Here is a 25,840-nt window from a genome sequence, read left to right on the forward strand (position 1 = left end):
AGCATATGAATAGCATACACCTTTTATTTTGAGCCCTGGTCTGCTTCAGCAACAGTGAAAGGTAGCACTCTGCACATGTTCAACAGCATGCCAGCGCACAATGACTCTTGCTAGTGAGCTTTAAGCAGCCGAAAATAAAACTTTCTTTTTCCTGGTTCGCATCCAACTCAGCTGTTAATGTGCGGTGTGTTTAATAGCGTGGTGTTAAATTTTAATTGGAAAGTATACAGTGTGTGTGTGTGTTTTAATGAAGTCAAAGGGAGGAGCGGCTTCCTTCCCACCCACCCGCATTATTTGAGTTGGGCATGATATGTTGACGCTTCTTCGCGCCCGTATCAAGGTCGGCTCCCTGGAAGCGAGCTTGCGCGCGTGCATACTCAGAAGGGGAGCCAGGGACGCGGCCAGACAAGCGGCTCCTGGGCGTTGCAGGCCGCAGTTGGCGACGGAGAGGCGGGCCCCGAAAAGCCCGGCGGCGGCGGCAGCGCGGCGGCTCCTTCGTCAGGCGCGCCAGGGGCCGGTTAGCAGCGGCGAGCATTGGCGGGGAAGGTTAGTATGGCGCTTGGCCCTCCTGGCCGGGCCGGGCGACTCGGCCGCGCTCCGCCGCTGCGCTTGGGCGGAGCTCCAGCTCTCCCTGCCGGCTGCACAACCGCGGAGCTCGCAGCCCCCTCTCGGGCCGAGCAGCAGCTGCAGCAGCACATTGGAGAGCGAGGTTGGCGAGCGGACGCCCCTGCCGCGTCACGCAGATCCCAGACTTGCTGGATCCCCGGCCGTTTTGCAGCAGCGGCTGTTGGCGTTGTTGCTGCTGAACTAGCGCGGGGAAGCAAGCCAGTGCTAGCGTTTTTCAACCTCAAGCTTCTGTGTACCCCGTGTGGGAATGCGACAGCGTGCGCTCTGCGCATATTCAGAGACGCTCTTTTTAATCACGTGGACCATCCTTTCCGGGAGGGGACCCTGCCGCTGAGTCGGCACAGAGGAGGGGAAATGGTTAGAATGGGAAAGTGGGGCAAGTCAAGGGTCGTGGGGTGTCTGGAGAAGGTCCCTTCTTAAGAGCAGAGCATGCTTCTTCAGCTAAAAAGGATCAGATAGCAGCTAATACCAAAAGGCCCTCTTCGAGAGACTCTAGAACAGTGGTTTCCAACCTTTTTTTGGCCATGCCCCCCACCTAAGCATCTCTAAAATCCTGCTGCCCTGCCCCCGTGACATATAATGCTTATTTATTCGAAAAGCGAACTCCTGTTCACGTGGAGGAAGCCTAGAAGGCCATTAACTTGGTCAAAAAGTTCTCGAAATCCCCCCCTTAAAAATCAAATTTCCTCCCCCCCCCCCGGGCAATCATGGCTCTAGAAAGTGCAAGGTGGAACAGAGTCCTGTTGGGATGTTTTCTGCCCTCAAAATCCAAACTTTTAGCCAAGCAGTCCTGTGTGCCCCACAATCCTATTTATAAATTCAGTAGCCTTCAGAGGCTTCCTGAAGTCTTTCTATCAGCTCTGCTTGCCCATCACAGGTGTGGATGCTGCAGCCAGTAACAAACATCAGTATGACGAACAGGTACCATTCTTCACACTGCCGGGCTACATAGGAATATTGGAGTCCCATACGCCTGGCAATAACCTGTATTTATCCTGCTCTAAGAGCCTTCCAGACAGGTGTTTATTGTGGGGTGGTGCCCCTCATTCTGGCGCATCTTTTTCAGACACCACATAATGTTGACACAAAAATGGCAGCCTGTATTTTTCCTTTACTTAATCCAGATTTACCTTTTCTGGAAAAGACTTTAAAAAAGAAGATGAAGCAGTTATTGCTAACACCCCATTTCCAATAGTAAGCCTCTGCCTAGAAGCATTCCTGGTCTCTCCACACATATCCACTACTACAGGGATCAAGGAATCGCAGTCTAAAACAGGGGTGTACCTAGGGGTTGGTTAGGTTGGCCCCCACCAAGGATGTTAAAATTGCGCCTCTCTACTCTGGCTCCGTCACAGAAGCCCTGTGGGACCCCCCCCCCCTCCCCAGTCAGATGGCGCTGCTAGCTCCTTGCCAAGGTTGCAAAGGAGCTTAGGTACACCTCTGGTCTAAACTACCAAAGTTTCTGTTCCACAGCTGCACTGTAGGAATACTTTGGAGGGACTTCCTCACTATGCATGCACCGAGTTTAAACCTCTAGATCAGGCATCCCCAAACTTTGGCCCTCCAGATGTTTTGGACTACAATTCCCATCTTCCCCGACCACTGGTCCTGTTAGCTAGGGATCATGGGAGTTGTAGGCCAAAACATCTGGAGGGCAGCAGTTTGGGAATGCCTGCTCTAGATGAAACAAGAAGCTCCATTCCTTCAAACTGATCAGTAGATTGTCAGTACTCAGCTATTTGGAACAGTGTTTTTGTCAAGTGTCAGTATCAGTCTTGTGAATACCGTACATTCCCTTTCTCTCTTGCTTGTTCTGTGTGAACACAGGTTTTTTTTTCATGCCAGCTTCCCACACAAACCTATTTGTCAACACTAAATAGAAAGTGTGCAAAAGTAGATACTGTAATACAGTCCTTCTGTATGGTAACAAATCTTGGATTATTGTGGGTGGAGGTGGGGATACTCTCTTTGCAGCAGAGAAATCGTTGCTATGTGGAAGATCATTTGCTGCTGCAGTGAATAATGAAATGAGGATTTTAATTCCCGCCCCCCCCGCCCCCAACATAAATACGTAGAATAATTTTTATGTACAAAGGAAAAATGTTCAGCAAGGAGATGGAGCATAAAGAACTACTTCCATAAAATTGTTTGCAATTTGTAAAGCAGATAGTAGAACATAACTGTGTTTTCTCATACAGACGTATTTTCTATGAATTCAATAAAAGAGACTGCTCAGCATCCAAGCACTTTTGAATCTTTTGATTCTCTCGGCGCATGCAGACCGATTCATTGTTGCATTTTAACTAAATGGATCCTGGTTTATTTTTACAATAGGGAAGCTTCAAACATTAGGTTAAGTATTTCTTTTGCTAGAATATGTGGTTGTGTTGAAGGTGGAAAGAGCCAGAAATTGGGGGGGGGGGTCAGTTTGGCTGAAATGCTGTGCACACCTGGGACTTCCTCCCATTGAACTTTGTAGGACAGACTTCTGAGTAGACAGGCATAACACTGTTTGAAAACATTTTGAAAGACTGTTTTCTGCTGTTCTTTCTCTAGACAGGATCTTTTCTTCCAGTCTGATGTGCTGTGGCATCCCATGACTGCTTGCAGTGTGGATATATACAGCTAAAGAAACAAAGGCGGGTTCTTGTAAAGATTGCACAGTTGTCATGCCTCTAAGTCTGTTTTATCTTTGTTTCTGCCTAGAAGTAACGGGGGAAATGAAGGTTACAGTTATTCCTCAACTGCTTTCAGATGGATAAAATAGAAAGAAGCAGAACATGCAGCTTCTATCACCTGTCCTCTACCTTCTCAATTCACTGATTATAATAAAACTCTGATTTACTTACTTTAAAGCAGGGCTGAATTGTGACTTAACTGAGATCTGGTTCATGTAAGAGATCTGAGCATGCAGCAAATTCAAAGCCAATTCCATCTGACTTTGTGGGAAAGCTTCCATTTAATTACACCCGGATCAATTCTCAGTGTTTGATGAAGCGAGCAGACAAAAATATCAGTCGCGTGTTGAAAAATTGATCTAACCACAAGACAAAAGCAATTGGACAAAGACTCTGTTGCACAGCCAATTAAAGTGTAGTTTGACTTTTCTGCGAGCTGATAACCAATTTGGGGGTTGTGTGGCTCATCTTTAAGACACTGACCGAGAGGTGGTGTTTGTAGAACCGATTAGACTTTTGAGGAATTAACCATAGAAAGAGGAGAAAATATCATACTAATCAGTGCAATACTACCAAGTAATATGGCACCTTATTTATCCCTCATGTGGAAGGAAACTTTGATATTGAAAACAGGCCCATCTGTTTACCAGCAATTCAGGGGATTTGAGAGAGTGTAGCTTCAGATGTTTGGGGGCAAGAAATGGGAGAGTCATAGATGCATCATGTAGGTACAACTTTGGACCTTGTAAACAAGCATGAGAAAGGAAGGCAAAACCCCTTGCTTTTTAAGAATGTACAAATTAGCCACTCTTAAACCATCCTTTCCCTTGTGTAGTATTGTTAACTGATTTTTGCTAATTTTATCTAACACTGCTTTACTCTTATGTGTTTCCAATGCAGCTGAGCACAAAGGGCAAGATCCAGCTCACGTCAAGCGCCTTTAAGACACATCTACTTCAGTTGGAGTGTTTTGGTATGTTTATGCTATGACAGCTACCCTTTCTCTTATCAGTATGAGCCACATAGTGGCATGAGAATATTTAGGAATTCTGAATAAACAGAACTAAGCTAAAGATCTATTACTTGTATGGCTTCCCCCTTTTTCTTTCGTTATCAGCCAAACCTCAATAAGCAAAGCTAATCAGATCAGCTTATACAGGAAATAATGCATTACTTATCAATGTCCCGCTGGCAAAACTAGTGCCATAGATTTTGTGAGTGCTCTTTTAGAGTGTTTATAGCGATGTTTTTAAATAGCATAATTTAAAAAAAACTCTTTCTTTTTACTGCTTTTTATTTTAACCATTGTCCAGTTTATCTGGAGGCCAAGTCCGGTGCTTGACGATTTAGGCATGAATTACTCACGATTCATTACTGCAGTCAGTGCTGCAAGAACACCATCTCCGATAAGGCTTCTCAGTAAGTACATACTTTGTCACTTGAACCAGAACCTCTGATCTTCCTCAGGTTGTTAGTATGCTTTTGTAGTAGGTAGCCCTATAGGTGTAGAAAGCAAGAGCCCAGCCCAGCTGAGTTGGAGGACCTCCTTGCCACTTTATGTGGACAGCATATAAATGAGCTCACTAAACTATCAGCCTATGTGGTTTGATACCACAGGGCCAACACAGGCACCCATATGCCTAAACAATGCTCTAAGCCAGATTTTCCCAGCCTGGGGGCCCTGCAGCTGTTCAACTCCAACTCCCATCAGCCCCAGACAGCACTGGAAGTTGTAGTCCAGAACAGCTGGTAGGGCTCCAGGTTGGGAAAGGCTGCTCTGAGCTATCAAAGGATCATTTTACAGTGTTGGAAGAGACCTGGTCCAACCCACTATTCGGTGCAGGTTCTGCAACACAAGACGCAGCTACAGCATTCCTATGACCATCCAACCACTGCTCAGCACCTCCAGCAAAGAGCCCATTACTTCCTCTGTCCCCCGTTGTATGGCTTTTACCTTTAGGAAGTCTGCCTCTGTATAGCCAGTTGCTGAGAATAGTTGATGGGCAGAGTGCTGTTGCACTCATGCCTTGGTTGCTGACCTCCCGAAAACATCTGGTTGGCCACTGTGAGAACAGGAAGTTGGACTTGATGGGCTATTGGCCTGAATCAGCAGACTCTTCTGACGTTCTCCTGCTCCTTAGCCCAAATCCCTACAGTTTTCACCCATTGGTTGCCCTTCAGAGCAGCAGGGAACAAGTCTGTTCCATCTCCCGCAAGGCAGTTCTTTATATATTTGGAGACTGCTGCCATCACCTTCACCTGCTCTTCTCCACATGATAAACATATACCCAGCTGTTTCAATGGTTGTTCACAGGACTTGGCTTCCTGATCCCGCACCAGTGGAAGCTCGAATAACACACTCTTTTCTGAATTGTTCCCCCACCCACCACCGGGGAGGGGTCATGGCTTATTCACACACTTCATATGCAGAAGGCCACAGCTTTCTACTAATGTTTGTAGAGGTTTCTTTTAGATTTTAATGAGCTTCTTGGTTATTCAGTTTTTCCATTTTTCTGCATTTTACTTTTGTTACCTGCCCAGACAGCTTGGGATGGGGTATGTAAGAAATCTAAATAAATAAAATGAGAAGGGGGTTAAATGGAGGAGTGGGTTAAAAGGAAGTATCTGCTGGTATGGGATCTTAAGTTTCATTCTTCTCTTTTTGCTTTCCTTTTACTTTAGCTGAATTGATGCAGAGGTCTCCTCCGTCGCTGATTTCTCTGGCTGGAGGGGCACCAAACCCCAATACTTTCCCCTTCAAAACTGCTAGCATTACCATTGGAGATGGAACAACGGTTGAAATTGGGGGAGACTTGATGAAGAGAGCTCTCCAGTATTCAGCCTCTGCGGGGTATTTTACAGATTTCGTGGATCCAAGTAGCGTTTTTGAAATAGCAAGAGGAGGGTTGCAAATAAATGCTGGCCAGAGAAGCACAGCGCCCCATGTTCCTTTGTACCACCACAGGAACCCCCTTCCCTTTTGCTGGTGGAAATTTATACTAGTAGCAAGGGAACAGGGAAGCTTTTATGAAAGTGGCAACTCTATGGGTAGGCCTCGGATAGGGTGTCCCTTGCATCTGAAGGAGCACCATAAGATCAGGCTGTAAGACTGTGGTGGCTAACATTTCTGGCCGGGCACCTGCATCCATTCATGTTCTCCCTCTCCCAATTGCTCGAGGCAAAAATATTTTCTACCAAGATCTAAACTTAGATCAATAAAGGATGAGAATCTTGAAAGGGGACACGTAATACATTATTATGAGGAGCTTATTGATGCAACGATTTGAAAGAGAAATGTTTGCTTAGCATTCCAGAGCTATTGTCCTGGCTGAAGGATTTGCAGAAGAGTCTTCACAACCCTCCAACTGTTGAGTATCAGCCTGAAAAGGGGCAAATGGAGTTGTGTGTCACCACCGGCAGTCAAGAAGGGTTGAGTAAAGTAAGACAAAAGCAATATATGTTGAAGGTTATGATAATTATTCCCTGTTTTCCTCAATGCGGTGCATTGTTATCTTGCATTGCAAAGATTCATCTACTGGCTGGTAGATAAAACACTAATATTGACATAATATCTTAGGATCCATATATTTCTAATGTGTTATGCAAGGTGGTTGTTTTTTTCCTGCTCTTTTGTCTCTAATACTACAGGACATTATTGAAAGGGTGAATGTATATTTTGAGGGGGGGCCCCCGCAAGTTTAGCCATAATTCACCCAATTAGCAGTTCTCTACTTCACATAATTTTTTTTTTCAATCTTAGAATCAACTTTGGTCTACAAAATAGCTAACTCTTTACTACCATAAGGCACTTTCTGTAGAAGTAGAGAGAAGTATTAATGGTACACAGAAAGTCTTGCAATAATATATGTTATATATTTTAAACATGTAGGTATTTGAAATGCTGATTAATCCTGGAGACACGGTCCTTTTAGATGCGCCCACCTATCCCGGGACCCTGGCAGCTGTGAGTATTCCATCATTCTGGAAACCTATGACAGTGTCAAGTGCTGGTATAGTTCAGATCTTCACCTAAAAACAAGTGGGGTGGAATCTACACAAATATTTAAAAAAAACACTGAAAATGCTTTTTGAAAAAACGTTTTTAAAAATATATTGAATTTGGCATTAACTCACTAGCACCATCTAGTGTCACATTTGCATAATGCACTTAAAACACACTAAGACATCATATTGTTGTTGTTGTTGTGCAGTCGTTTAGTCGTGTCTGACTCTTCATGACCCCATGGACCAGAGCACGCCAGGCACTCCTGTCTTCCACTGCCTCCCGCAGTTTGGTCAGACTCATGTTGGTAGCTTCAAGAACACTGTCCAGCCATCTCATCCTCTGTCGTCCCCTTCTCCTCAGGGTCTTTTCCAGGGAGTCTTCTCTTCTCATGAGGTGGCCAAAGTGTTGGAGCCTCAGCTTCACGATCTGTCCTTCCAGTGAGCACTCAGGGCTGATTTCCTTCAAAATGGATAGGTTTGATCTTCTTTCAGTCCATGGGACATTATATTAGCAGCTGTAAAGCTTGAGTCCTTGGTTTGACTCTGACTGCTGCTTAACAGTGGGCCAGAGAGGTTTTTTTAATCCTTTCCTGAACTCTGGACACGCCGGCTACATCTGCACTAACCTTTTAAAGTACAACGAAACCACATTGTAAAAGCCACAGCTTCCCCAAAAGAATGCATGGAACTGTAGTTTTGTGAAGGGTGCTGAGAGTTGTCCCTTTCCCCTCACAGAGCTACCGTACATTCTAAACATACCCTGGGAAGAGGAGTTGATTATTATTAAACCACTCCGGGTAATTTTCATTGAGACAACAGCACATAGGATCTTGAGGTTTAACCCCATCATTGCTGCTGAACCTTTTTTAAAAATCCTTCCAACAGCTGTTATTGGCCTCTGGAGGGAGTCACCCATTCATGCCAATGGGAGATTTTCTTTCAGGCATAATTTCGGCCACGGGGTGGCGGTGGCAGAATTTTGTCACATTCTCTGTGGGTTAAGCCTCCCCTTGCCACACACTGCAGTCCTAATGAAATCCACCCCTTTGACTGCTGTTACTATTTTTAAAAACCCTGGCATGGTTACTGGAGACACATTTGGTCTGGTATCCTGTATACACTTGTCTATAGGAATATAAGAAGCTGTGTTATGCTGAATCAGGCCATTGGTCCATCCAGTCTACACTGACTGTCAGCAGTTTTCTGGGAATTCAGGCAGAGCACATTCCCAGCCCTAGCCAGAGATGCTGAGGATTTCACCACAGGCCTCCTGCTTGTGTCCACTGGGACACAGACCTTTCCCATTGAACTCACTGGGACTTATTTCTGAGTAGATGTGCACAGGCCTGTGCTGTTAGTATCACATCTGGTTCCTCCACACATTCCTGTTCATGGGAGGGACTGTGTGGCGATAACTAGACAGCGAGCTTGCACGTGCAAAACCTGGCTTTGCGGCTCTGTAGTTTTAAGTCCGTGCCTCGCGCGTTTAGATGAAATACAGTAATGTATAATAGCCGTAGATGCAGAGAAACGCTGGGATAAATCTTGTTCCTGTCAATATTACATATAACAGTTCAGCCTTCCCAGATTCTGCAAATCATTGTGGTGTCTGGATGATTTATGGTTTGACTTAGTGTGTTGTTGGCAATATTTTTTCATTATCCATTCCGGGGGGCCCCAGTATAAAACTTAAATGCAGCTGCATTTCATTTATGGCCTAATAAATGAAGGGCTAGTTAGTGCAGAAAGAGAAATTGCAGGCTCTTTATTTTAAACCTCAGCTATAACTGCCCACACCTTTGTATTTTCCTCTCGTTGCTCCATTACCATTATGGAAATTTCAGGCCTGTTTCTGAATACCTTGCATTTTGGAGCAATTATTCTTTCTTTCTCTCGTTGAGGCAAGTTATTTATGGTTCCAGCAGTTTCACCCGATCGGGAATGAGAGATAAGACTATGAGCTGCTCCTCACATTATGTGATACCGGTAGAAAACCCAGCTTTGCTCCCAAACGTACACTTAAGAGGAAACTGCCTCCAGTTTTGCGTCTCAGCTGCCTCTTACGTTTGTGTATCGCATTCTTAAGTTGTACATTTACAAAGTGTTAAGTATACATCTATAATGGGTGCCAGAGGTGAGCAGGGCCAGAGGCAAAAGTGAATGAAGTAACATGTGCAAATTTCACCTTTGTAACGTGGACACAGGTTTGCACACAAGCAAGAAGCATTAAAATTCAAGGTCACGTTCCAGACAGGCCCGAACTGTGGCCTAGGGAATGTTCTGAGGGCCAGATAGAGATGCCTAGAGGGCCTGAGGTTCCCTGGGCCAATCTATAACATTTAATGTGTGGCGCAGCCATGCAAGCCAGGTTACATGTGACAGTTGCCTCTCCTCTCCATGTCATTGCCATTGTTAGAAGGGATGTGATAAAACTCACAAACCCTGAAAGGTGAACCTCTCCACATGGACAGCTCGGTGTGCTTTGTTTGTTTATATAGAGATTTTTATATGGTTGCTCTGGCATGTTGTTTCCATGTCTCACCCCTGTCTCATTTGTTTCATAGATGTTGTTATTTTTAGTTATAAAAGCTTGCATTCTTGGGCATAGAAAAAATCGGTGGTACAAGGCTCATTCCGAAATTGAGTACGACCAGACCACAACTCAGTTGTATAGCGGGATATGATAAACTGCTCGGAAAGGCCAGTAAGCTTGCAGATTAGCTTTCCCGTGATACATGAACACATTTGGCTGCGGTTCTGTGCACATCTATTAGGAGTAACTGTAAGCCTCACTGAACAGTGAGACATACTTTTCACCACTGCATAGCACTCTCAACTGTTCTAAGCAGATCTCCTGTTTCTTGGTGATCTCTGTCTATTCTTGCTCACAACACCTTATTCCTGGGATGCCCTCTTAGAATACACTATGTCTCTCCAATTGCTTCCTCAAAACACAATTTCTGTGATTCCCTTACTTCATCGTTTACACCCCGTATGCAACAAAATCTCAGCAAGCTGCATTTGCTCACATTGGTCTCTTGTTGCCCCTGCATTTTTTGTTCCCACCACTCCACAGTAATATTTTAGACGGGAAGCAGATGTGGGGGGTGCGAAATGCTCTGTGTCTTTTTTGCTTGGGAAGTATATTGCCATATACACTGATTATTATTATTTTAATGGACAAATGATTATAAAAGGTAAGCTAAAGATTAAGGTTTGGACCAACTTCTGCTCATGAACAGGTCAACAAGTTTTCAAGCTCCACAAAACCACAAAGTGCTACAAAGGATTTCTGCTTTTGCAAGAGAACTTCCCTTTTTCCTCCCCTCCGTGCTCACTCTCTGTGCCCTCCACAAATCTGCGCCAGGAGTTTGAAGGAACCCCCAGAGCACATTTAGAGGCTGCACAGGGAAGATGAGTGGCAACGGAATTCCCATTGTGCAGCCAAAACTCCTTGCTCTAGTGCAGGGGTTCCCAACAAAATTTTCTCGAGGACCCCTCATCGAGCCGCTATTGTGACAAGGACCCCCATTAATTCCTATGCGAACTGTAGCTTCCGCGAAAAACAACGCTTTGTTTACAAACACTACTGTTTTGCAAAAAGGCAGCGCGCACCAGGGAGGAGGGAGGGGAATGGAGAAGACAGGGTACCTGCGCATTAGCGCACAAATGAAGCTGACGCGCGCAAAGCATCTTGGGGAGGTGAGCGTTAGTAGAATGCGCGCGCTGCCTCTTTGCAAAAATGTAGTGTTTGTAAAGCGCCACCTAACGGCATACAGCAGAACTACTGCCTCTATCTAATTCTAGTTTTGCACTAGACTCTGCTCATGCAGGAAGCGGCCAAAACAAAAAATCTGTTATCATACGAAATATATTTAATATATTTTTTTATTCTAATAGCATCTTGCGGACCCCTCTGGCATAGCTCGCGGACCCCTGGGGGTCCCCGGACCACCTGTTGGGAACCACTGCTCTAGTGAAACTACTTCACAAGATACCATTCTATATTTTATGGTCTGTTCCATGTGATTTCTTAAAGATAGGCTTCCCTTACATGACAGCCAGTGGGATATGGGAATTAGGCAATGTAAAGATCATTTGTTGATTGGCAGCAGGGATGGGAAACCTGTGGCCCTTGAGAAATTGCTGGTCATTGACCATGATGGCTGTGGCTGATGGGTGTCGGAGTCCTACAGCATATGGATGGTCACATGTTCCCAATGCCCAATTTATAGGTAAATAAAAAGGTAAAGGACCCCTCTCAGTTAAGTTCTTGTGAATGACTGGGATTGCAGCGCTCATCTCGCTTTACTGGCCGAGGGAGCCGACATTTGTCCACAGACAGTTTTTCCGGGTCATGTGGCCAGCATGACTAAGCCGCTTCTGGTGAAACCAGAGCAGCCCACGGAAACGCCGTTTACCTTCCCACCGGAACAGTACCTATTTATCTACTTGCACTTTGATGTGCTTTCGAACTGCTAGGTTGGCAGGAACTGGGACTGAACAACGGGAGCTCACCCCGTCGCAGGGATTCGAACCGCCAATCGGCAAGCCCAAGGCTCAGTGATTTGCACCACAGCGCCACCCGCGTCCCTAGGCACCATTAAAATACTGTAGCAAGAGTAGATGCATGTGATGCAAAATGTCTTGCTTAAGTAAATTCTCTTCATTCGTGTTGTCTTGTATTATAAACCAGCTGAGGCCATTGGGCTGCAACATTGTCAATGTTCCCAGTGACCAACATGGCATTATTCCGAAAGCCCTGAAAGAAGTTCTTTCCAGGTGGAGTCCAGAAGATGCCAAGAAACCTAACAGCAGCCTCCCCAAATTTCTCTACACAATTCCTAACGGTGGCAATCCTACTGGAGCCTCACTGACGACAGACCGCAAAAAAGATATCTATCAGGTATATTCATTAAATGCACATTTAATGTCACTGCTCTGGCAAAAATAAAAGTGGGGGAAGGTGGTTTCACATCACGCGAACCTGCCGGATATTATGTCTCGGGTATTAGCAAAACATTGACTGTAATAAAGAACATAGTGGAGAACTACAGGGACTTTTGGGAGAAGTCAGTGCATCTTGGTACATTCTTTGCACAGAGATACAAAACGCCTGCTCATCTGTAGTGGTTGGTGGGATGGGGACACTTAACTGATCTCCCATCACTGGCATTGGGGGACAGCAGAGAGGTCAGTACAGTGAATATGCAGTGGTAGGAATGTCATATCATTGGTTCTACCAGGGCATTTGCACCAAGCCAATCTTCTTGCTGTCTTACCCCCTTCCTCTCAGTAAGCCGCAGCAGCAGCCGTGATGTAATGTCAGGTAAGCACTGCCGACCACAACCACCGCTGCTGCTGCTGCTGCTGCCAAGATCCATCTATGTGGAAATCAGACCCCGAATGAACTCTCCAAGACTTGTTTAATGTGATTTCTGAGAGAACGTTGATTTCTGAGAAACGTTCTCTGGCCTGCCATGTTAACCACGTTGGCAGGTGCAAGGGGCAGGGCCCTTTCAGCAGTGGCTCCACACTTGTGGATTTCCCACTCCCAATAGCTGTGCTTGGTTCCCTCTCTTGTTGCCTTTAAACAGTCCCTAAAAACTTTTATCTTCCCAATAGTTGTATTGATCTTATTGCTGCCCCCCCATATATGCTTTTAATCTGTTTATATATATATACATTTGTTCAGTTGGTTTTGGTTTTAACATGTTTATTGTAAATTGCCTTGTGATGGATCATCCTCAAATACGGGACAGAAATATATGAAATGCATGTTCTGTGGCGCCAATGTGGTTGGGATGTAAAAAGAGTTTTCTTTCCCTCTTTTAAGTTCCATGTTTATCTACTCAAGCAAATATATTTTTTAGAAGACATCTGTTGCATGTGGCTAATGACTTGCCCAATTAACAGATATACTTTTAAAATCTGTGATTAAAGCATTAAACACACTCAATTAGAGTATGGCATACTGCACTCTGATCCTCCTGACTTCCAACCACTCAAGTCTGAAAGTGTATATGGATTGCTGCCACGCAGACCAATTTTCTTAATTAGCTTCCATGGAAAGTGCTAACCTGCATCCACATGCTTTTGCATGCCCTGTCTTCATTGGAATGAATTAGAATCCCAGCATTTTCAAGAGATGCGGGTGCATGTGAGAATGCACACAGATTTTAGGATCAGGGCAAAAATCTCCACTGCTTATTCACAATGCCATTTGAAACTAAGTTTGGATTCACCTGGCACACCTGAAGACTACTTTGTGTGATGGTGTAATGGCTCAAAGGGGAACCATTTGGGCAACAGAATGTTTCTGATTTGATTAAATATTTTAATGCATCTATGTGTCAGTGGGTTGTTTCCCCCCCCCCTTTCAGCTTGCAAGACAATATGATTTCCTCATAATAGAAGATGATCCATATTACTTCCTTCAGTTTGATAAGGTGAGTTTTCAATTCTGCTGTGCGCTAGCATAGACTTTGCTATCTCTTCTAACATGCATCCTGCTGATACCACATTGCTGATTGTATTTTGAAATGATATTTACCTATTCTTTTCCCACTAAGCGGAAAGTTATGTTCTCATCATGGCATTTGCAAACAAGCTGTTTTCTGGCACTGAAGGCATGAGAAAGAATGTGGGGTTTTGACTCCAGGGGCATGTCCATGTTGCTGCATAAATAGGTTAAAAAACTGTGTATGTTCTTTTAAGAGTTGGAGCCAACTAAGTTATTCTTGGAGTAGAATCATTGAAATGAATAAACTTAAGCTAGTAATGATCTATTCCAGGCATTCCCAAACTGTGGCCCTCCAGATGTTTTGGCCTACAACTCCCATGATCTCTAGCTAACAGGACCAGTGGTCAGGGATGATGGGAATTGTAGTCCAAAAATCTGGAGGGCCGAAGTTTGGGGATGCCTGATCTATTCATTTCAATGGGCCTACTTTTAGTAGAACTAACCTTCCACAATGTCGAAACAAAATTAAAAAATTCTTTCCAGCAGCACCTTAAAGACCAACTAAGTTTTTTATTTTGGTATGAGCTTTCGTGTGCATGCACACTTCTTCAGATACCTGCACACATGATAGATCTTCATATCTTCAGATACATGCACACGAAAGCTCATACCAAAATAAAAAACTTAGTTGGTCTTTAAGGTGCTGCTGGAAGGAATTTTTTTATTTTGTTTCGACTACGTCAGACCAACACGGCTACCTACCTGTAACTTCCACAATGTATTATACACCTCTGCTTATACCTCTGCTTATAAAGCACTGGAATTATTGTGCTAACTTTTACTAACTAACCTTTGTGTTCTTTCCACAACAAGCCTTGGGCTCCAACATTTCTTTCCATGGATATTGATGGTCGAGTTATCAGGACGGACTCTTTCTCTAAGATCCTCTCATCTGGGTAATATCGGTTTTTGCTTTCTGCACCATATGCCCCAAAATGGAAATGCAATCATGTGGGTTCTGAGCTTGGGTTTTCCAGCCACACACTGTAAAAAGAACCTTAAACTATTAGTATAGCCATAAAAGGTGCTTTAACTCCTAGATTCTTAACCAGTTTCTGTAGTATTGTCTTATTTTTCTTCTACTTCCTCTCTCATAATTCTCTTCTATGTATTGAAAGCCACAATAAATGTCAGGAGCAAAAGAAGGTATTCCAACACAATTGCATTGAATTGTAATTATATATTTAAATGATGAAATGTTACAATTCGAATTAATTTATTTTTTTACATAGACTAAGGATAGGGTTTCTAACTGGTCCCAAGCCTCTCATCGACAGAGTTATTCTGCATATTCAGGTTTCCACAATGCACACCAGTACTTTCACACAGGTAAGAACCAACAAGGTTCGTAAAAGTATATTCAACTAGGTTTGCTATGGAAAGCTTCATTGTAACAACATGAGGGTTGGGGCAGCTCCTGGGGTACAGATTTGTGGGGTGCACCGGGGGGAGAGGGGGGACTATTCCATTGTGCAATTGTGCAAGCAGAAATCCTTACGCTGACAGAACATTTGCATTGCACAAATTGGATACCACCCAATGTGAAAACCATTATGTAAAATTTTCCACTTTTTTGTCATTTCAGCATAATTTTCACAAAGTTTTCACATGCGTGTGTATACATAAATAAGTGTAATTGTTCTATATTAGCACTGCTTTAAATTGATTATTAAAAATAATTGTGAATTAAGAGTGTTGAATTTAATTTAAAAAGACCTTTTAAGCGTTTGGAATCTGTGGTGTTAATTAACAGCACAGAATGTTATGGGAACTAGAGCTTTTTGCAACTAGCCCCTTGCCGATTCAATTTATATTCCTTTGAGTTAGCAACATAATTGAGAACGGTGGAAAGGGAAATGGCAACACACGAGGGAGCGGTACATGCAGTCTCTGCTTCTGGGCAATGAACATCGCTTAAAACTTACAGTATACGGCAACACTGGGCCTAATCACTTTGACAGGGTTATTCTGGGAAAGAAGGGCGAGCTATAAATGTGAAGCAATAAATAACTAAATAATAAATTAAAGGGGTTAAAGGGAATTTTGGGTGTAATCTTACGTAACTTCCCTGACAGTAAGGCCAACTGGACTTAACTTCTGAGTAAACAGGCAAAGGATTTCACTGCACGGCATGCAGGTTTTCTAAATTCTAGCTTGTTTATTAGTCTCTGTCTGATAAGATATTGACTCTAAGCTTTACTTCCATAGCTTATGATAGCCCAGCTTCTTCAACAATGGGGACAAAAAGGTTTCCTGGACCACATAGATGGGTAATGTGTGTATATTTTACATTACTGTACTATGTTGTTGTCATTTGTTTTCACATTGGGCTATTTTCCAGTAGCCCAAGGCTCCATGCTTAAGACTTTCAAGGAAACAGGATTAGAATCAGGCTTCTGCTTCTAACATTATCAGACATAACTGCTGCATTTTTTTAAATACCAAGCAGGGCTGTACATTGTCCATCATGACCTTTGGAATGAGGGCAAGAAATAAGCCACTCCGTGACTGGCTAATTATAAACTTAAGGAAGAGTGGAACTGCCAAGAAGGCTAGGGATGTTAAGACAGCTTGTGTCAACCAATTTGCCTCACAGAGAAATTTGTGTGCAGTATCTAGCGCATGCAAATAATTACTTCATTGGTCCTACTTTTTTATTTTGTGCATTGAAGAGCATAGACTCCAGTAGCTGTGTTGCAAGACCAGCTTCATTTAGCTCTTCCTTTCTATCTATCCATGAATTTCCATTAGAGCTGGCCAGGTCAAGAGCTTTGTAACTCCAGGAACTGACAGTGTCCTCCAACTTCTGCATTCTATTTTTCCCCTTCCTTTTAAGTCATGTCTTTCTAAATTGCAAGTTTATTTGTGAGCAAGGTTGCCTTTTTTGTTACTGTCTTTATTGATCTTACCTAGGTTGCCATGGGAGCCTTTTTAGCTGAAGAGGGAGATAAAAATACTTAAATAACATAGAACTGCCATGGAAACATAAAACATGTATTATTTTACAACTGGCCAATTAATAGTACCATTGGAAGAGCCTCACCTTGCCCCAGTACACACTTAATAGCATACTATAGTGAGAAGCATATGTAGAGACCTACCGGGGGAGGCGGAGTGTGAGCACAGTATTACATGGCACCAATATTTGCATACTTAATGCTATGAACATTAAACATTCATAACAGTGATGCGTACCTATACACTATTTACATCTATTGAAATCTATGCAGCAGCTAAAAAAGCCAATGCAATTCTGGGCTGCATCAATAGGAGTATAGCATCTAGATCAAGAGAAGTAATAGTATCACTGTATTCTGCTCTGGTCAGACCTCACCTGGAGTACTGTGTCCAGTTCTGGGCACCACAGTTCAAGAAGGATACTGACAAGCTGGAACGTGTCCAGAGGAGGGCAACCAAAATGGTCAAAGGCCTGGAAACTATGCCTTATGAGGAACGGCTTAGGGAACTAGGCATGTTTAGCCTGGAGAAGAGAAGGTTAAGGGGTGATATGATAGCTATGTTCAAATATATAAAAGGATGTCATATAGAGGAGGGAGAAAGGTTGTTTTCTGCTGCTCCAGAGAAGCGGACACGGAGCAATGGATTCAAACTACAAAAAAGAAGATTCCACCTAAACATTAGGAAGAACTTCCTGACAGTAAGAGCTGTTCGGCAGTGGAATTTGCCACCAAGGAGTGTGGTGGAGTCTCCTTCTTTGGAGGTCTTTAAGCAGAGGCTTGACAGGCATATGTCAATAATGCTTTGATGGTGTTTCCTGCTAAGCAGGGGGTTGGACTGGATGGCCCTTGTGGTCTCTTCCAACTCTATGATTCTATGATTCAAAGAGGATATGCCTACACAAAGACCAGCCATGTAGTTTTAACACCTGTGCCCCATGAGGACTCTCTACATGTCACTCACCACTGGGTTTAGGGATTTTTCTCTAAATCACCACTATCTCCCACCTGCCTGCCCCTAAAAAGCACCGACAAGAAATTGCATTTTGTGTGATAAGCCACTGCACGCGGATGAATGGCAAGGGACTAAAACCAGCTTCCACATTGCAGTTGCCATTTTGTGTACACTCCAGCCCTTGGTTTGTAACAGATTTGTGTTTCATTCATAAATTCGTACTCTTCGTTTTTGCCATCAGAGTTTTCATGATGCAAAAGTTCTCTTGTTGAAATGGCTTTTCCCCAATGATGTTTGTATTCCAGTGTGGTGGACTTTTACAAGAAGCAGCGGGATGTGATGCTTGTGGCAGCAGATAAGTGGCTAAAAGGTTTGAAGACAAGAGTAATATTTGAACTATAAATCAATTGTATTGTTCCTGTATGTGCACCATTCAGGGCCGGATTTAGGTTTGAGGAGCCCCTAAGCTACGGAAGGTAATGGGGCCCTTTATATGTCCAGCTGTCCTTTGTCAACAACAAATTATCGCTGTTTTTTGTGTTGAATATATGCTATATGGTAATTTATGGACCTAATAGGTATCTAAAGCCATTTGCACATAACAAAATATGTATTTTATTAAAGTAATTGATATAGAAATGATATTTTAGGGAGCAGGCTAGCAAGCGGGGCCCATTACTTACATCATAGGCGCCTACACAACACAAAACACTGTTGCTGTATGTAGTTTTTATTTTATTTGTTTTTTTATCTTATATTTTGGAAATGTGCATCCAGTTTTTTCCCTTTAATTTTTTGGGGGAGGCCCAAAAGAGTGGGGCTATAAGCTATAGCTTGTTTAGCTTATACATAAATCCGGCACTGATGCCATTGGTAGGGGAACCTCAGGCCTGGGGGGCTGGATATGTTCCAGGCCACGCTCCTCCGCAGCCCTTTTTGCACCTTCATCAGGTGTTTATACCTGGCTGGAATGTGTCCTTCAACTCTGATAATGCCTCTTTCCTTGCCTGGAGGTGGGATAGGAAAAAGTGTGTGAGTGTATGTAGAAACTAGCCTACTGTACAAAGGTAAAATTTACAGGTGAAACATGGAAAATTAGAATATCGTCGAAAAGTGCATTTATTTCAGTAATGCAATTCATTATTTTTCATTTTTCTTTTAATTTTTACAAATGCTTTCTTTTGGAAATTCCACAGTAATAAAACTACAATAATACAAAAATAAACATCGCTATTACATTTCATTAATTACATTCCATTTATAATTGACCCGCCTAACGACAAATAATTACAATTACAAAAAATAAAGGCTTGACATATCTTGCTTTGCATGTCATGCATCTATCTCATATATTGGGTTCACTTTTTAAGTTGCATTATTGAAATAAATGCACTATTCGACGATATTCTAATTTTCCGAGTTTCACCTGTATATCCATTGCCCTGTCCACTTTTTGCCTCATATCCCATCCTTAGTGTCATGTGGCCCTTACCAGATTGCCCAGAAGGGAATGTGGCCCTCAGGCAGGAAAAAAAAAGTCCCTCACCCTTCCTATATGTGATAGAGGTGTATTGCCAGAAGGAAGGTAATATAGGGAAGAAGTCTATAATTTCCCTCATTTGTTCAGAGAAGTATATGAGAAGATGTGTACAGCAGATGGCTAGAGAGGAGCTCATAAGTCTTAAGGTTAAATCATCACAGAACATAAAAGAAACCCAAACTTGTTAAAGAAGAAAAGTTACGTTATTGCATGAAAGTTATGTTCTTACAGGTTTCCTTTCCCTGAGTGTTTCTCTCTCTCTCTCTCTTAAGGCCTAGCAGACTGGCATTCACCTGCAGCGGGAATGTTTCTATGGATGAAAATCAAGGGAGTTTCTGATACACAAGAGCTGATCATGAAGAAAGCTTTGGAGAAACAAGTATGAAAAAATCTATACTATCCTAGGCCTAAAATAATGTTGGGAGAGAGGGAGGCAATCATCGTTTTAACAGTGTCTGATATTGGAAGAGGCAGAATGAGCTTATGAACTGAACGCGAAGGATTTGTCTTTAGGTGCTGCTGGTTCCTGGAAGAGCGTTTAACATTAACAGCTCCGATCCCAGCTCTTACGTCAGAGCTTCCTTCTCGCTGTCTTCTCCGAGCCAGATTGATCAGGTGAGTGCAGTCTTGCTGTGCCTGCCAGCTTGTCAATGCTTTGGTCATATTTGCTATCATTCAGCTGCCTATCATCATTGTCCCTAGGGCCAGACTCACAGGTGCACGCCTGGGGCCCTGCATCGCCCAGAGAGCCCCTCTGAAGTCCACACACTCCCCTGAGGTCTGTGGAGACTTGGCCCTTCAGAGAGAGGAAGGGTTGGGAGCTGACATTTGAGAACAGCGCCCAAGGGTTTGACCTTCAAAGGAAGGAGCTCAAAGCATTCCTGTTTGGTGTAGGAATGTTGCCAAATCAGCTAATTTAGAAATAAAGCAGTAAGGTCCCTATCCAATCAAACTCATGCCACAGAAGGTCTGTATACACCTCCTGTATCTAGCTCTGGACCATGAGAGATAGACATGGGGTCTGGAGGGAGGAAGTATGGAAAGTGCACATCTTCCCATTCCTTGGAATGCCCATGTGGAATGCACATGTGCTTATGAGCCAAAATAGGCAGAGGAGAAAGGATCAATAGGGCTTTGTTGAGACTTGTGTGGCAGACCCTGAACCCACACTTGAATGGCTCCAGTCCTAACCAGTTATCATTCTTATTTATTATTGCAGGGTTTTCAGAGGTTGGCTGAGCTCATCAAAGAAGCCTTATGATTTTACCAAACGGAAAGTCCTAGATAAGCTAAAGAATCTACGGCAGAAACTCCGGCCTTTTCAAACACATTGGGGTTTCCCAACTGTCCACAGCAGGGAGAGCTGTTGTGGGGGACCTTCAGATGTTGTTCGACTATAACTCCCATCAGCTCCAGTCACCAATAGCCCATTGGTTGATGGGAGTTGTAGGGCAACATCTGGCGGGCATCCCATTGGCTACCTGTGGTCTGCAGAGTATGCTATGACATAAAATGCACACCTTTCCCCTCATGGGGGTGCTGCTGTTTTCAGGCTGTCCACAGCAGATAATAAGGTGCTCACCTGATCTCCATGCAATGGAGTCGCTGCAGCATGCAGAGAGCGGGAGGTGTGCAATGGCAAGGTTGGTGCAGTGTAAATTTTCCAGTGGAGCCAATTCACCATGCCAACCTGGCCACTGTCACACAAACCTCCCTCTCTTAATCCCATTGTGCTGCAGTGACTCAGACAGACAGGACAGGGGAGCAGTGCACCTACAGCACCCCGTCTGCTGCTAGAGGCTCTTTATTGACATCTTGGAATGCTGGTTATTCAGGAAGATCTAAATTAAGCTGTTGCAGAAGTGTTGCCCTCAATGAGTCTTGCCCATTTTTGCTAGATTGAAATAGTTTATAAAATAATGCCCCATTTTGTGTATCAACATGTTTTCTCCAAATTTTAATGAGAAATTACCTTTAAACCACAATAGCCCAAAACTTCAGTAGAGGTGCCCTGTTTCTTCTCCATCTCTCATCCACTGACAAACAAAAGAGTCTGAGAGTAATAAGGAGAGAAGTAGCAGGAGCTGCTAAGAAGCGTGACTGCAGCCACCATTTCATGGCATCAGCCCAGAATTTACATTCAACTGATCAAATACTGTACCCATTTCCAAATAAATAGCTGCACTCTCCATACAGAATGGCAAACCCGATATCTGTCTTGAGGAAAGCAAGCAGATTGAACTCATGCCCACTTGGCAGTGAATCCCTGAAATCCAAATGGGAATGGCAAAAGTAAGTTGGGCCAAGGACTTACTTATGAGTAAACATGTAAAGGATTACACTATAAATTATATCAGTGGTTCTCACTGGTGTGGCAGGAGAGGATGGCAAGTATTGCAGGAAGATTCAAGGACGATCAAAGAAACATTTAAGTGTGGTATAGTATACTATCAAAATACAGTAGTGCCTCGTTTAACGAATGCCCTGCTTAACAAAATTTCCGCTTAACGAAAGGATTTTTCGAGCGGAGGTTGCCTTGCTAGACGAATGCGTTTTACGAAAAATTTGTCTAGCAAACTGCGGTTTCCCATAGGAATGCATTGAAATTCAATTAATGCATTCCTATGGGCAAAAAAAATTCAATGCATTCCTATGGGATTCGCTAGACGAATTTTTCGCTATAAGAAAAGACCCGTGGAACGAATTAATTTCGTCTAGCGAGGCACCACTGTAATTTGTTTATTCGCAGATTATGGATAGCTATTTTTTCAAAATCAAGCAGTGCTAGAAGTTGTTACTTTTTGTTTCCCAATGTATTTCTTATCAATTAAAAATTCAGTGTGTCATGAGCAATTTTTTTCATTCTGGCCCAGACAAAAAACTTTGAGATCCATTGAATTACAAAAATGAAGATGAAAGCTACTTCTGCTAACCACATGATGCAGATTACAGTAATGATAGCCATCCTATTTGTCCCTCTTTCTGTTCAGTTTTTTTACATAATATGTAACCACCGTACTAAAAGTATTTCTCAATGTTACTAGTTTTTTGATGATAATATATATGATGGCCACACTACTAAAATGATTTCTCAGTGTCAGTTGCCAAGAAGAAATGGTCCTTACAAGTCTACAACAGGTTGACATTGTTTATTTTCTGATGTTCTAAAAGGGCCTGTGAGGTTGTCTCATGGTTAGTGTTTTTTTAATAAAACTTTTTTTTATAAAACTTTTAATAAAACTCTGAAAAGGGGAAAGTGCCTTCTCTTGGTAGAATCTATCTAAAACATTTATGAAGCATCTATGATCACATGATTGAGTGGATTGATTATATCTGTTATCTGGGAATTTGCTTTCCTGAAATCTGCAATTGGAAAGTAAACTTTCCGCTTGCTAGACTGAAGCTGAAACAGGCAACCAGTGAGGTCCTAAAATTATTTCCTAATATCGAAGTCCTTAAACAATCTCTGACTGTTTTAACTGATTTTAATACTGTATTTTTCATTGCTATAACCTGCCCTGGGACCTTATGGTGGAGGGTGAGTAAGAAATATGAGAACAATAATTAACTGATCATGGTTTAAAGTGCAGCCTTGGGGGCCCTCTGATCTCAACTGATCTGCAAAGTTCTCAGGAAAGAATCCTTAGAGCAATTACGAGCCCTTAGAATCCTAAGAGCCCTTAAAAATATTCATTTGATTCCTCGGTCCAGTATACCTGAAGGAGCGTCTCCACCCCCATCATTCTGCCTGGACACTGAGGTCCAGTACCTCAGTACTTCTCGTTGCAAGAAGCCAAGTAGCAGGGAACCAGGCAGAGGGCCTTCTCAGTGGTGGCACCCGCCCTGTGGAACGCCCTCCCATCGGATGTCAAAGAGAAAAACAGAATCTTCTCAGTCTGCTGAAAGAATTCTCTTGGCTTAATACATCTGGGCAGCTTGTGCTGATTCATAAATGTTATTTTTTCTAGGCAGGGGCAGACAGAGGACGTAGTCAACTAACGGTGGTTTAAAAATATCTATTTTAAAAGTGAATAAAATGTGTCTTGGCGCAGACTGAACTGTCTGTGTTATCAAATGTCAAATCAACCCCACTGGTATTACTGACCGTAAAAAGTATTTTACTGACATTATAAATTTCCCTTTACGGAAGGCTCTGATCCTTCTCAGGTTCCAAAAGAAGCTTTCTGCAATTTGAAATAGTCATTATGGGGACATTCCTTTTAAGTAATGAGAAGGATGGAGCAGATAATTTAGCTAAAATTGCACACGCTGATAACCTGCAACATTTACTTGCTGGCACCGTTTTGGGGTGGAATCGGTAAATATTTCTACTAGAAACACTATATGTATTGAACTGAAAATGTGCCTTTGCAGCAAAGTTTGTTCATACTTATTTTTCCTGAGCTTGTAGTGGATAGTTTTATTGACTGATGATAGCATAGATTGCATGCTATGTTTTTATCAAATTATTGGGGTTTGGTTATTATTATTTGTAAGCCCTTAGTTAATAACAATACTTTGGGGGTATTATGCTATGTAATTTTGTGTTTTTATACTGTAAGCTGCCCTGTGATCTTCAAATGAAGGGCGGTCTAGAAATTTTAATAAATAGATAGATAAATGATTTATTATGTTATCAGAATGCATCCTGCATATAGCAACATTGTACTTAAGACTGAAGAACTGAATCTGTTTTAAACTGATCTCATTTTATAATCTCCCGTTCATGGGCTGAATCGTTAGAACAGTTTTATCCCATAAAGAGCTTCAGAGTGATAAACATTGGAATGTCTGTGTGTATTTGTATGACATTTTTGGTTTGCAAAATGCCAACTTGATAGGAAGATAACATGGTCAGAAATTCACCCAGCACAAGTGATTCTGCTGGTGGGTGGTGGCTTAAGAGCTTCCGATTTCAAATGGTGGCCGGTGAAAGCTCTCTCAAAAGGCCGGGGGGGAGAATAGCAACTCATAAAGCATGAGGGGATCCTCTGAGACATTATTTCCTCTCCTGTCCTGCATGCAATCTCCACTTGTGCAGGAGGGTTGGGTCTTGCCCAGTGTTCTTTGGCATGATCTGCAAACTTTACTATTAATGGTAAGAGTGAAAGCACATATTTTATTTTATTTTAATGCTTTATTATACTTACATCTATACAACATAAAGTTATATTCATTGTGAGTCACTAAAAATCACTAAAAATACAAACATTTTAACAATATTTTTTTCTTCCCAAGCGTCAGACCTTCCATCCTTTCCATATTTCATTCATTTCAAACTTATTACCTAAATCAATCTGCTTGTTTAGAAATAAAAGAAAGAGAAAACTATCTCTGTTTTTTCCTTTTTACATAAATTATTTACAGAGGTTGTTCAAAGGCTGCTACCAAGTTTAAATCACAGCAGCTATTCCTAAGGTAATTCTTGAAGACTTCCCAATTTGAAATGAACTCCTGCTTAGGTTTATCTTTGATCTTTTCAGAAAGGTTATCTAGCTTGGCATATTTTACAAGCTTCAATATTCATTCTGATTTAGAAGGGATTTTATCGCTTTTTCAATACATAGCAATAAGAACCCTCGCAGCTACTGTAGCGTATAGAAAAACTTTTCTTACATTCTGGAGAATGTCAGGTCCTGTAATGCTAAGTAAAAATGATTCAGGTTTTTTAAGAAGAGGTACTTATAATATTTTTTAAAAAGTTCTAAATAAATCTCAATCCAGAAGGCTGTTCTAAATGTGATCTGCACTGAAGAAAATGCCTTTGGATGCACAAAATCAAACATTTTCACCACGATTTATAACATCCGTCTGATGGTCAAAGCACAGTTTTGTAAAGCCTATTCAGATGTTTGAACATAAGAACGCTGAAAGTGTAGATGAGGGCTGGGCCTGTGTGCCTGCAGGCTCCACCCCAACCTCGTTGTGTGCATTGTGGGTGTCCCCTCCATCTCTGGAGCCAGTGTGGTGTAGTGGTTAAGAGCTGTAGACTCATAATCTGGGGAACCGGATTCGTGTCTCCGCTCCTCCACATGCAGCTGCTGGGTGACCTTGGGCTAGTCACACTTCTTTGAAGTCTCTCAGCCCCACTCACCTCACAGAGTGTTTGTTGTGGGGGAGGAAGGGAAAGGAGAATGTTAGCCGCTTTGAGACTCCTTTGGGTAGTGATAAAGCGGGATATCAAATCCAAACTCCTCTTCCTCCTCCTCCTCCTCCTCCTCCTCCTCTTCTTCTTCTTCTTCTTCTTCTTCTTCTTCTTCTTCTTCTTCTTCTTCTTCTTCTTCTTCTTCTTCTTCTTCTTCTTCTTCTTCTTCTTCTTCTTCTTCTTCTTCTTCTCATCCCCGTGTTGCTTGGGAAAGGCCTGAATAGGTTTTCTATGAAGTAATTGTCACAATTGCTGTAGAAACTGCAGAAGGCGGGGGATTGAAGGAACACGCTCATGAGCACATGGGGGGGCAGTGCAGGGCATGCAAAGCTCTGCCAAAGCACACACTTTGGTGTTTGCATATTCAGACAGATGCCTAAACACCTATATGTTTAAATGGAAATGAGAGT

The 25,840-nt window shown here is 42.7% G+C and overlaps 1 protein-coding gene across 2 annotated transcripts; it reads left to right on the plus strand.

Moving 5' to 3' along the window:
- The first annotated feature begins 373 nt into the window (after window positions 1-373).
- Window positions 374-24,069, plus strand: AADAT (aminoadipate aminotransferase). 2 transcript variants are annotated; one of them, XM_088659810.1, is made up of 16 exons: window positions 380-546; window positions 3,184-3,266; window positions 4,206-4,278; window positions 4,619-4,724; window positions 5,988-6,156; window positions 6,612-6,744; window positions 7,195-7,269; window positions 12,007-12,216; window positions 13,694-13,759; window positions 14,647-14,729; window positions 15,066-15,162; window positions 16,042-16,103; window positions 18,051-18,115; window positions 19,558-19,664; window positions 19,799-19,900; window positions 20,505-24,069. In XM_088659810.1, exons 4-16 carry the CDS (start codon window positions 4,658-4,660, stop codon window positions 20,544-20,546), a joined length of 1,278 nt encoding a protein of 425 aa, XP_088515936.1. In that variant the 5' UTR covers window positions 380-546; window positions 3,184-3,266; window positions 4,206-4,278; window positions 4,619-4,657; the 3' UTR covers window positions 20,547-24,069. The 2 variants fall into 2 exon arrangements, with proteins under 2 accessions (XP_088515938.1, XP_088515936.1); XM_088659812.1 differs by lacking the exon at window positions 3,184-3,266 and having other exon boundaries at window positions 374-546.
- Window positions 24,070-25,840: the final 1,771 nt, after the last annotated feature.

Source organism: Zootoca vivipara, chromosome Z1 (genome assembly GCF_965207765.1).
Source record: "Zootoca vivipara chromosome Z1, rZooViv2.hap1.1, whole genome shotgun sequence".
NCBI lineage: Eukaryota > Metazoa > Chordata > Lepidosauria > Squamata > Lacertidae > Zootoca > Zootoca vivipara.

Bases quoted from the DNA above. Each gene is read 5' to 3' on its own strand.
- AADAT (XM_088659812.1), top strand. From the start codon at position 4,658: ATGAATTACTCACGATTCATTACTGCAGTCAGTGCTGCAAGAACACCA. The intron at 18,116-19,557 runs GTTTGAAGACAA...CTCTCTCTTAAG, and splicing joins AGCAGATAAGTGGCTAAAAG to GCCTAGCAGACTGGCATTCA. The intron at 19,665-19,798 runs GTATGAAAAAAT...ATTTGTCTTTAG, and splicing joins AGAAAGCTTTGGAGAAACAA to GTGCTGCTGGTTCCTGGAAG.